This window comes from Nerophis ophidion, linkage group LG06, assembly GCF_033978795.1.
Source record: "Nerophis ophidion isolate RoL-2023_Sa linkage group LG06, RoL_Noph_v1.0, whole genome shotgun sequence".
NCBI classification, from domain to species: Eukaryota; Metazoa; Chordata; class Actinopteri; order Syngnathiformes; family Syngnathidae; genus Nerophis; species Nerophis ophidion.
In genome coordinates this window covers 55,342,296-55,355,329 of record NC_084616.1, presented here as the reverse complement: position 1 = coordinate 55,355,329, position 13,034 = coordinate 55,342,296, and the positions used below count along the sequence as shown (strand labels likewise).

General features: G+C 38.9%; 1 protein-coding gene across 4 annotated transcripts in view; it reads right to left on the bottom strand.

The window, feature by feature from the left end:
* Positions 1–13,034, bottom strand: part of agap2 (ArfGAP with GTPase domain, ankyrin repeat and PH domain 2) — a 54,681-nt gene that overhangs the window by 14,369 nt on the left and 27,278 nt on the right. For 2 of the 4 annotated variants that reach the window (XM_061904328.1, XM_061904326.1), the window contains 10 exons: positions 11,203–11,337; positions 10,977–11,095; positions 9,992–10,138; positions 9,792–9,866; positions 8,508–8,612; positions 5,734–5,908; positions 5,212–5,328; positions 4,989–5,123; positions 423–482; positions 46–197 (listed from right to left, as the gene is read on the bottom strand). In XM_061904328.1, coding sequence (XP_061760312.1) covers positions 46–197; positions 423–482; positions 4,989–5,123; positions 5,212–5,328; positions 5,734–5,908; positions 8,508–8,612; positions 9,792–9,866; positions 9,992–10,138; positions 10,977–11,095; positions 11,203–11,337 — 1,220 coding nt within the window. The remainder of the gene's footprint in view (positions 1–45; positions 198–422; positions 483–4,988; positions 5,124–5,211; positions 5,329–5,733; positions 5,909–8,507; positions 8,613–9,791; positions 9,867–9,991; positions 10,139–10,976; positions 11,096–11,202; positions 11,338–13,034) is intronic. The other 2 variants (XM_061904329.1, XM_061904327.1) reach the window with 1 other exon arrangement.

The following is a 13,034-nucleotide window of genomic DNA, read 5'->3' as shown; positions in this document are numbered from 1 at the left end:
CAGCGTTGTTAACTTTTAGACAGAGCAGTTTTGAGCTTTAAATACCTTATTTCTGCCGCTCTCACAGGACTGCAGGCTCGCCAAAATTTGACTCTCTATAGCCAATACCCAAGAGTCCCTGTCCTCCAGACTCTGAGCCTCAAAGTGCCACGTCTGGCCCGTAAACGACACAATGATAAAGTCTGCATTTTCTTCATCTGAAAGGAACAAACAAGGACCAATCATTTCAGCTGCACTCACTGTACTGTTGGTTAACATCATGGCCATCAAACTCATGCACTATAATAAAACACACATCTATTCAAATAAAGATGAGAACCCAAAATTGTTGCAATGCAAACGAGACAAATGAAGAAATCAGGCTCAGGCATGATGTCAGTCAGGCAGAATGCAAATATGAGACACTCCATCACAAATGTTACCTGTCTTATTAATGTTTCTCAAGCTACCAAAGCTCTTTAACTTCCACATTTTGCGTTTGGCTGCAGAGCAAGAGGTGAGCAGTGAGAGAGAAAAAGAGAGCCAAAGAAAGAAAGACAGCTGTTAAAAATAGACTGAGAAAACATGATCAGAGAAAGATCTTTGCCATAACATATTTAAAGAGATTGAAAAAAAGAATATAGTGCAAGGATGTTTTTAGTCATCTGAAAATTCATCCTGGGATACTTCACATTTTTACACACATGCATTCCAAATTTCAAATCAGATTTGTGTATGCTGGATATCAGATATATATCTAAATATATATCATCTTCCATATCGTCCATAAGATTTATCATCATCATCATCATCATCATCATGTTCTGTTTCAGCCCAATTGGGGCTCTGTTCTTCCTGTTAGGTTTGTTTTAAGTGTTTGCTTATGTTGTGATCTTTTGGATTTTTTCAAAATATACTGTGGGCCTCATTTACTAAAGGTTTGCGTGTACTAAAACACGAGCAAACTTGATAGCACACGCAAGCTAATAAATGTATGACAAGTGGTTTGTGTCTGTTAAGTAATCAGAATAAGGCATGTAACCCATTTTGCGTCTCTGTCTTCGTTAGTATGCAAAATGTATGCTGATAATTAAAACGCCCACAATGCTGGGAAGAGAATATGCAAATATACTAAACAGCAGGTGCAATGTGATTTATCAACACTTAACCGTTTTGAGAGCTCTATTTCCCATTTAGCACATTTGGAAAAGAAATGTGCAAACTGACACGGTTACACACACAGCTGTGAGAGATAAGGGCTCGTGCCGCAAAGACACATGATGCACAGAGAATCCGCCATCCTACATGTATGTTTCATCATATTTTCATGGTCTATTGGAAATAAAAATATTAGACACATCTTCTATTTAGCAACATTCTTTTATAATGTTATAGATGCGGGATGACTTAAAAGGCAACTGCATTTTTTGGGGAATTTTGCCTATCGTTCACAATCAATATGAAAGACATGATGATAGCCGTTATTTTTTTAAGCGCTTTTCGTGTTTTCCTCGACAGTTCCAGGTCCTAAATAGCTGTCAAAGTGTACCAACTTGTTGGATTACACCCTCAGCCATCTGATTTATGATGTACAATAACATACAGGGAGCAAGGAAGCGATGAAACAGCAGACCACTCGATGATGTAAACATAGGGACACAATTTGTGATCACGTCGCCGCTATAAATAGTTTGTCTGCGTTACCGCTTATAATAACAATATCGATAATATTTGGTTAATATTCAAGTAACAAAATGTAAATGGAGTATTGTTGGCACTTTTTGAATAGTTATTTATTGGATTTTATGTGCAAAATAGTGGAGCTCCCATTGACTTTACTATAAGCAGAGTTATATTTACGTTTATTTAATATTTAGAATGCAGTATCTGTCAGCATGTCTTTCAAAATAATTGTAAACGATAGGCAAAACTCCAAAATAAGTGCAGTTCACCTTTAAGGGGCTAATTAAAACTAATTCAGTTGATATGTTTTGATGTCTTTCCGTATTTGTTTAATGACATTCGCATTTTCACATAATATATAATACAAACCCCGTTTCCATATGAGTTGGGAAATTGTGTTAGATGTAAATATAAACGGAATGCAATGATTTGCAAATCATTTTCAACCCATATTCAGTTGAATATGTTACGAAGACAACATATTTGTTGTTCAAACTGATAAACTTTTTTTTTTTGGCAAAAAACCATTAACTTTAGAATTTGATGCCAGCAACACGTGACAAAAAAGTTGGGAAAGGTGGCAATAAATACTAATAAAGTTGAGGAATGCTCATCAAACACTTATTTGGAAAATCCCACAGGTGTGCAGGCTAATTAGGAACAGGTGGGTGCCATGATTGGGTATAAAAACAGCTTCCCAAAAAGTGCTCGGCCTTTCACAAGAAAGGATGGGGCGAGGTACACCACTTTGTCCACAACTGCATTAGCAAATAGTCAAACAGTTTAAGAACAATGTTTCTCTAAGTGAAATTGCAAGAAATTTAGGGATTTCAACATCTACGGTCCATAATATCATCAAAAGGTTCAGAAAATCTGGAGAAATCACTCCATGTAAGCGGTATGGCCGGAAACCAACATTGAATGACCGTGACCTTCAATCCCTCAGACGGCACTGTATCAAAAACCGACATCAATCTGTAAAGCATATCACCACATTTGGCTCAGGAACACTTCAGAAAACCACTGTCACTAAATACAGTTTGTCGCTACATCTGTAAGTGCAAGTTAAAGCTCTACTATTCAAAGCGAAAGCCATTTATGAACAACATCCAGAAACGCCGCCGGCTTCTCTGGGCCCGAGATCATCTAAGATGGACTGATGCAAAGTGAAAAAGTGTTCTGTGGTCTGACGAGTCCACATTTCAAATTGTTTTTGGAAATATTCGACATCGTGTCATCCGGACCAAAAGGGAAGAGAACAATCCAGACTGTTATCGACGCAAATTTCAAAAGCCGGCATCTGTGATGGTATGGGGGTGCATTAGTGCCCGAGCACCATTAATGCTGAAAGGTACATACAGGTTTTGGAACAACATATGCTTCCATCTAAGCACCGTCTTTTTCATGGACGCCCCTGCTTATTTCAGCGAGACAATGCCAAGCCACATTCAGCACGTGTTACAACTGCGTGGCTTTGTAAAAATAGAGTGCGGGTATTTTCCTGGCCAGCCTGCAGTCCAGACCTGTCTCCCATCGAAAATGTGTGGCGCATTATGAAGCGTAAAATACGACAGCGGAGACCCCGGACTGTTGAACGACTGAAGCTCTACATAAAACAAGAATGGAAAAGAATTCCACTTTCAAAGCTTCAAGAATTATTTTCTTGAGTTCCCAAACGTTTGTTGAGTGTTGTTAAAAGAAAAGGTGATGTAACACAGTGGTGAACATGCCCTTTCCCAAATACTTTGGCACATGTTGCAGCCATGAAATTCTAAGTTAATTATTATTTGCAAAAAAAATAAAGTTTATGAGTTTGAACACAATACGAAGGTTCTTTGTGGAGTTTGCATGTTCTCCCCGTGACTGCGTGGGTTCTCTCCGGGTACTCTGACTTCCTCCCACCGCCAAAAACATGCACCTGGGGATAGGTTGATTGGCAACACTAAATTGGTGTGAATGTGAGTGTGAATGTTGTCTTTCTATCCGTACAGGGTGTACTCCGTCTTACGCCCGAATGAAGCTGAGATAGGCTCCAGCATCCCGCGCCCCTAAAAGGGACAAGCGGCAGAAAATGGAGGGAATGGTTCGAATAAACGTATGTGAAAGGTTGACTTCTACGTTGTTTATTTTCGTGACAACCTCCTTAAAGTTTTGTAATTATTCAGAAATATCAAACACGCGTGGATGAGTGTGGAAAGTGTTTTGCATTTTCCCCATCATGCTTTGTAATGGATTTAAATGGGTGTAATTTAGATTTATTTTCTGGTGCATGGACGTTTTTTTTATAATGTCCACAATGTTCAGTGAGCAGGCTGCGTTATGCGTGACCATTTCTGTTGACATTTTGTGTTAGTTGAGATTTTATTTTATTTATTTATTTTTTGCACCTTGACAAAAAAAATAAAATCGGGTCAAAAAAGTACATGCTCACATATAGCAGTTCAGAGTACCGCATTTTTAGAGTATAAGTCGCTCCGGAGTATAAGTCGCACCTGCCGAAAATGCATAATAAAGAAGGAAAAAAACATATATATAAGTCGCACTGAAGTATAAGTCGCATTTTTGGGGGAAATGTCTTTGATAAAACCCAACACCAAGAATAGATATTTGAAAGGCAATTTAAAATAAATAAGGAATAGTGAACAACAGGCTGAATAAGTGTACGTTATATGACTCATAAATAACCAACAGAGAAGGTGCCTGGTATGTTAACGTAACATATTATGGTAAGAGTCATTCAAATAACTATAACATATAGAACATGCTATACGTTTACCAAACAATCTGTCACGCCTAATTGCTAAATCCAATGAAATCTTATATGTCTAGTCTCTTACGTGAATGAGCTAAATAATATTATTTGATATTTTACGGTAATGTGTAAATAATTTCACACATAAGTCGCACCCCAGGCCAAACTATGAAAAAAACTGTGACTTAATAGTCCGAAAAATACGGTATAATTAAAGATCATTTGCCTATATTACCCACGTTGTCCGCTAAGAGGTGGCAAACTGACAACATTGCGTTAGTTGGTTTATATCAAGATTAATGTAATCTCCCTATGGGTAAGATTCCTTATTAAAATCATGACATCTCGCGAGTTAAATTGAAGATGTTGACAGGCTGCAATTGGCCTGGGGGCCGTACTCTGGACCCCCCTACTCTAGTACATGCCACTTTATAGAATGCACATGCATGATTAACGCAATGTATTTGGATCTTAGTAAATCAGGCCCAAAGAGTATTATCAGAGTTCAACCTATGTGCATGCCTGCGATTTATATGTGTACTGCATTTGCTGTCTGTACAGATCTACACGTTACCTTCAGCCTGCCCGACAGCTGCATCCGCTTTTTGATTCATGCTCTTCTTCCTCCTGTTCTTCTTGCGGTCTGTCATAGGAGAAGACTGGGTGGCGTCTTTTCCAGAAAACTGACTGGATGCCCCCTCGAGGGCATCTGACATTTTGGGCAAAGATACACACTCTTTAATCATTGTCATAAACTTTGTTTATAGCCTTAGAGGAGCTCCAGGATCAGTTCGTACCGACACTTTGCGCTTTTGCGGACAAAGACGAGGAGCAGTGCTGAAGGCCTCGGTCTCCTCCTTGAGGCGATAAACCACCATCAACCACAGAGAGGGTGGATGGACACAACTGAGGGACTGCCAAAGACACATGCGAAGTGTTTTACACGTTATACAATATACTATATTCATATTATGATCAACTAACACTCTTTCAAGGGAAACTGAGTCCTGATATGGGTCACTCAAGTAACGTTGCTCACAAATATAGACGACAGTAAAGTATGCACTGTATACCATAGCACAATTAAACAACATTACATTTTTAGATCTTCAATACAATACAATGATATAGAAAAATACTGTTTTCCAAAAAGGTCAAAGTATAATATTTATATTAAGTTTTCAAAAAGCATATGTGAAAATGTTCAGTAATAATAATTAATATTAGCTGGTCCAACCTAACATTGATATTTGGCAGTGAAGTATTTATCTTATAAAAATATCATAGTTAATACTGTAGGTCCAATTTGTAAGAAGTACCTGTACCGGTGTTTTCGGCAGCTGTTAGCTCCCTCCCATGCCCATTGACTCCAGAGCCAGTGGGCACAGGTGAAGGGCCTGCATGTGCAACTGCTCTTGGAGGACGTTTGCCAGGAACCTTCACCGTCACACGCAGCAGGTCGATTTCCTTCCCATGGATGTTCTGCATGTAGTCCTGCAAGGCATAAAAGAGTTTGTCACTCATCCAGTGCTTATATGGAGCTTCAATAAAATGAGACAATATTTAAAATTTAGGCAATAAACACCCTCAAATGCACAAACCTTCTGATTTGGCGCTTTGGTTATGTTTAACACGAGTATCCAATATTGTTGTTTCACTGATTCTGCATTAAGTTGATTTTATTTTGATGTGAAAATACTGCAGTAATTGGTATGATATGTACAAACTGTATTAATATTTACCCCTTTATTCATGTTATATTATTATGTCACTGTCCCATCTTGCCAACCGTAGGTGTTTTGTTAAATTGTGGAAAATGCAACACACAAATTTATTCTGCCCACCTTTTCTTATCCAGTGCAATCTACAACGGAACCAACTTGTTGACATACCAAAGGTGAACTCTGGGAGACGTCTGCATTAAAGAATGCAATGTCGCGAGATATTATTTCATATAGAACATGGGTCTGCAACTTAGAATATCAAAAGAGACATTTTACCTCCTTATCCACCAAAGAAAAATAATACAGAGCTGCAAAACGTGACACAGTTTATGAACCTTTGAAAAAGTTTTCATCTATTTGATTTTTTATTTTACAGGAAAAGCAATCTGTCCTAGTGAAAATAAACTATTTTTAATTTTCACTTTTATATTCATGATGAGGTTAGCCAAGGCGCTGCACACTTGAGAAGCTAAACTGAACAAACAGACTTATAGTCTCTTTTACTTGCCTTCTTTGCGCCTCAGTCCTCAAACTGTGCCCATTCACAGCCTCACAGTCGGAAGTTATAGCACTCTTTTCAAAAATGTAAACTTTTCAACCACAAAAAGGAGACTGAATAACCACATTTGGCCCCAGAGCATACCCTAGATGTAGGAGATATAGTAATTTGTTTTGCTATCTACTGGCTCCAAATTAGCTCTTGAATCATCCAGCAGTTCGTAAAATGGAATTGCTGGATGGACGATACGTTTACTATTTTCGGGGTGTGGCTTGGGCCGCCCTGCGCTGCGGCCGTGCGGGCCCCTCTGGTTTCGGGTTGAGGGGGCCGAATGCCCCTTTGTTGAGGCCCCAGCGGTGCTGCCCAACTGCCCTGCTATAGTTCCTGTATTTTGTTTTGTATATATATATATATATATATATATATATATATATATATATATATATATATATATATGGTGGGAGAGTGGCCGTGCGCAACCCGAGGGTCCCTGGTTCAAATCCCACCTAGTACCAACCTCGTCACGTCCATTGTGTCCTGAGCAAGACGCTTCACCCTTGCTCCTGATGGGTGCTGGTTAGCGCCTTGCAAGGCAGCTCCCTCCATCAGTGTGTGAATGTGTGTGTGAATGGGTAAATGTGGAAGTAGTGTCACATCGCTTTGGGTACAACCCATTTATCATTTATATATATATATATATATATATATATATATATATATATATATATATATATATATATATATATATATATATATATATATATATATATATATATATATATATATATATATATGTATATATATATATATATATATATATATATATATATGTATATATATACATATATATGTATACATACATTTATAAATATATATACTGTATATATATATATACATACACATATATACATATACATATATATACATATATATACATATATATACATACATATACATATATGTATGTATATATATATATATATATATATATATATATATATATACACATATATACCTATATATATATATATATATATATATATATGTTTGCGTATATACTGTATATATAAACTTTTTTTGGGGGGGGGGCGTTCTCGGGGCCTGGTTAACCGTTGGGAGTCGGCGGCTTAGGCTACTGCAGCCAGGCTGCGTATCTGGGGCTGCCGCTGTCCACCATTTTTGGATGCCCGTCTTGGTTGGGGCCTGCTGGGTCTAGTCCCCAAGGCCATCGGCGTGACGCAGTGGTAGAGTGGCCGTGCACAACCCGAGGGTCCCTGGTTCAATCCCCACCTAGTTCCAACCTCGTCACGTCCGTTGTGTCCTGAGCAAGACACTTCACCCTTGCTCCTGATGGGTGCTGGTTAGTGCCTTGCATGCCTGCTCCCTCCATCCGAGTGTGAATGTGTGTGTGAATGGGTGAAAGCGCTTTGAGTACCTTGAAGGTAGAAAAGCGCTATACAAGTACAACCCATTTATTTATTATTCATCATTAATGGTATCTAGTCTTTCAAATTGCCTTTTTTTACATTATGCGGAATGTAATGTGGTGTACTTTCTAAGGTAGAGGTCTTTCTAGTGTCTTTCAGGAGCTGTTACCTGCTAAGTATTTCAAATAATCAGCAATATGATTCAAATTAGAGACATTTCTGTGTTACACTTATATTTGGTTATGGAATTGGCCTGTGCTTCCTTGCATAAGAAGTAAGGTTTTTTTTAACAATCAACTTTAGCTACTTATGGTGGCATATATAACTCTTAACATGACTGCAAATGATTTTTTGCAGTATAGTAAAACTACTGGAGGTAAAAAGAATCATGATTGTGTGCATCAATGCGTTACGTATTGATCAGTGCTGCGGTGTCGTCTTACACTGGAGCTTGAGTGGTAGGACAGTGAGCCATTTTTGGACAGGGTGACATATTTCTTCTTCCACTCCTTGTTCAGAGAGCTTCCACTTCTCTTCCATAGAATGCTCTGTGGAAACAACAACCACAGTCACCACTCACTCTAAACTGGGCAATTTGTTCAGTGTGGATGTCCCAGAGCAATTGCACAAAGCACACTATTAATAGAAAAACACAGCAAAGACGATATTTTTGTTCGCTGTCTCTGAGTCTCTGGATGACAGCGCTTCTTTTTGAAGTGAGTTGTCACTGAAGAGGAAATAAATAATGCTAAACTTCTTTTTCTATTTGGGGTTAGAAGCAGTTTTGTAGACAGGTGATCATCAGAAAATAAGTGCACTATATCAACTATAGAGATAAATTGATTCATAAAAGTGATTGCTGCATGTTCCCTATACTGTACATGTTACAGGACCGGAAATTAAACTGCATTTACACTATGGATGGGTACCTTTCACATTGGTTCAAATGTGTACCTTAGAATTGACACCGGTACTCAACAGTACCAATTTTCAGTATTTAGTGTGAGTTCATGTGTTAATAAATGTTAGTTTTTTAATAATAAAATGTCTCTTTTTATTTAACAATGCATTGATTATGATAAATGTGCTGTCCAGTTGTCATATCTTGTTTTCTTACACTTCTGAGTCTCATCTGCAAGCATCATATAGTAAACTTTGCATGCAATCGTAATTCCAAGACATTAGATGGGAGTAGTTCATAGGCTAGGGTGTGTTGACAAGCCAGGAAGTAGTCTTTGCCATAAATCTGAATGTACCAGTCTAGCCTTAGAGTGATTCCTATAAGGTGGGTCAAAAGTATTGTAATTATCACACACCGCTGTTTAATTGTAACATGCTTTTTATTAGTAGCTTTCATTTTCTAAGTAAAATCGCTAATGCTAATCAGCACATTTGAAAAAGTGGAACCTTACTTTCCGTTGAGCGTTTTCTATCACTTGCTTTGTGAAAATTGCAACCTTACCTATAGAGGCAGTTTTGCTGGGTCTACTTTGAGGGCCACTTGAGTGATTGTTTCTCTGTCTAGTGTTTGAGCCGGTGTTTAGTCTGCAACCGGATTCGACGTCACGTGTAGCAAATATATTGAAATGTGGCACTGTTTGATTTTACGTGAATTGATACCTGGTAGTACGGATGGAGTTTGGTCCGTGCTTCTAAAAGTACCAAATTTGATGCCCATCCCTAATATACACTATATTTTAGGCAATCAGGTTGAATTTAGCACAAACCTGCTTGATTGGAATACCCCTCGTGTTGCTTGAGTCTCCTTTGGGATCATTGCCTCTTTTATCCGTGTCTCGATTCTGAAAGAAACCCAGCAGCTGAAGTCAGCATAAGAATACAAGCAAAACTGTTGAAGTCTGGGTTCAGAGTCTGGAGATGATGTTGAGCAATGACGGGTGAGATGGCAGCAGGTTCAATAACTGACCTTGAAGAGGGAGGGTCTTCGGGGGGTGCTCTTGAGGGAGCGTGAGCTGCCTCCTCCTTCCCCATGAACCCCCCTCAGCTCTTTGTGACTGACCACGGGGGTAGAAGGGAGGGAGCAGGCATAGCCGCCACCCAGACCATTACTGACCTGAGATTAGGGTCAGGAGGTTCGGATGCAGCCGGAGATGAGAATGGATGGAAGGCATGAAGAGACAGTGAGAATGTGTTGTAAAATGAAATGACAACTAAAACAACTCTTCATAAAGGTAGCCGTCGAAAAAGGAAAATGGGATGCTGATGGATGAATGACTGTCAGTTTGGCACCCTCAGCTCAGGGCTCATATACTAATAACTACGCAACCAACAATGATTTTGTGACATCACTTATTAAGCACAGGTTCGTACAGTTGACTTAAGTGCAGCCCGCCTGGGTTCAATTCATAGTGATGGTGTAAATGTAAGAGTGAATGGTTGTCTCTCTGTCAGATTGACAGGTGAGCAGTCTACGGTGCACCCTGTCTCTCACCCGAAACCAGCTGGGATTGGTTTTAGAACAGGGGAAGTTTTAGGGGAAATTAATGGGTGAAATTGATTTAATAACAATATTGTATGTTAAAGAGCTCATTTGGGAGAAGTTTAACATTAACAATTTGGGTTCTGATCAGATGTTTATTTTGTTATTTCCTATCTGAGATGGTTAAAAAACATACATTCAAAATTATAGTGGATTAAAACATTATATTCACCATCCATTGTTGCTATGCATGTGAAAACCAAACTGTGAATGAGATTTAAAAATTGATCTGAAATTAGGGTCAAAAATACTTATTTTATTACATATATGGTATGCTTGTCAAATATGTCTACAGTATTTTGACCTTGATTTCACATATTGTATTTAATCTTCCTTAGATTTAGTTTTTTGTATGAGTATAGATGCTTCTGCACAATGAGTGTTTACTGCATACGGCAGTGAGTGGTCCTACCTGGCCCGGGAACGAGGCCGATCCAGGTGTGGAACCTCCAGAGTGACTGGGTGAGTTAGGAAGGGACTTGCAAGCCTGGAGTGCAGCCTGCTTCTTTTGGGCTACAATTTTTTGGGCAGCTGGAAAACAGCACCGTGTAACTAAACAGGCACATTTTGTTATGATGACTCAGGCTGCTCATGCAGGCTGTTGCTGTGTACCAGCAACATTCTGTGAGGCGACTCACCCTCTGCGAACACACGATCAACGTTGAAGCCGTAGGTGGCACAGGTCTCATAGAAGAGGGAGTGACGCACATCAATACACAGCTGTCGGGCTCTTTGATCCTCAATCACGCGTGGGTTGGTGCTGCTGATTTTGTCTAAATAAGGAGACGTTGAGGTAGATTAAAAAAAAAAAGTCAAAAGCCTCAGCTTGTAATTTCCTTCCATGGCTTGATCATACAAAATAAAAAAAAATGTGTTCAATGCAAGTAGCCATATAGATAATAAGAACAGAATGATTCAAACATATACAATTCACAAATGTGACGGACAAAATATTACTTAAAGATGAAGTACCAGTGATTGTCTCACACACACACAAGGTGTGGCGAAATCATTCGCTGCATTTGAGCCATCACTCTTGATCACCCCCTGGGAGGTGAGGGGAGCAGTGAGCAGCAGCAGTGGCCGTGCCCAGGAATCATGTTTGGTGATTTAACCCCCAAATTAAAGCTAGGGCAATCAAAATTAACACATTAATGCGGATTAATCTATTATCATAATGTGTTGATTTTGATTAATCACCATTAAACATAATCAACTTGTAATATATATGAGTTGTTTTGTATTTTGGACAAAGAGACTGAAGAAAAAAAGGAATATATGTACATTATTGACATTCAATCGACTGCTCTGTTTGTCTTAGAAGATTTTTGCCTCTCATCCAAGTAGGCCTTATGAGTTCACGGTCATGGACTAAGGCTGGATCCGACCAATCTCAGTCTATTGAGCATAAACTAATGAAGCCTATACCTCAGGGGTCGGGAACCTTTTTGGCTGAGAGAGCCAAGAAGCCAAATATTTTAAAATGTATTTCCCTAAGAGCTATATAATATTTTTTTTAACACTGAACACAACTAAACGCGTATGTTTTTAAGTAAGACCAACATTTCCAGAGTATAATAGGTCTCTTATTCTTTATAATAACATTGTTATTCTGAAGCTAACTGTGGAGGGGGCGTGGCCTGTGGGCCTGCAGCAAAGCAGGATGTTGCCAGGACCGGCCTCGAAATCAGCGACAGGTGCGTAGATGGCCCACCTGGGCCGTGTTATCTAATCACCTGTCGCTCTGTTATAAGCAGCAGCCAGGAGGAGAGACAGGGCTGGGGCTGGAGCCAGAGCGTGAGTGAGGACGAAAGAGAAAAAGACAATTGCTGGAAAGCAACTGAGAGAAAAATAAAATAAAACAATATTGTAACCCTAAAACAGGCTCTTGGTGGTCTGAAGAACCTCCAGGAGGGCAACAAGCCCCACACTAACCAATAATAAATAAATTACTTCTTACCATTAATGCAACTTCTTGAACAAGCATGAGAATGTTTTATATTTGGAACGTTATTTTTAACACTGTGATTACAAGTGGAATTATTCATTACTTATCGTGTTAAGCAATGTCAGCTTAGATTTATCCGAGAGCCAGATGCAGTCATCAAAAGAGTCACATCTGGCTCTAGAGCCATAGGTTCCCTACGCCTGCTATACCTGGATGATACGTCTTCTAAGAAAAAAACAAAGAGTCCAGTTGCGATTGATTGAATGCCCTGAGAATACAATGACCTAGATCAGTGGTTCTCAACCTTTTTTCAGTGATGTACCCCCTGTGAACATTTTTTTAATTCAAGTACCCCCTAATCAGAGCAAAGCATTTTTGGTTGAAAAAAAGAGATAAAGAAATAAAATACAGCACTATGTCATCAGTTTCATCAGTTTCTGATTTATCAAATTGAATAACAGTGCAAAATATTGCTCATTTGTAGTGGTCTATCTTGAACTATTTGGAAAAAAAGATATAAAA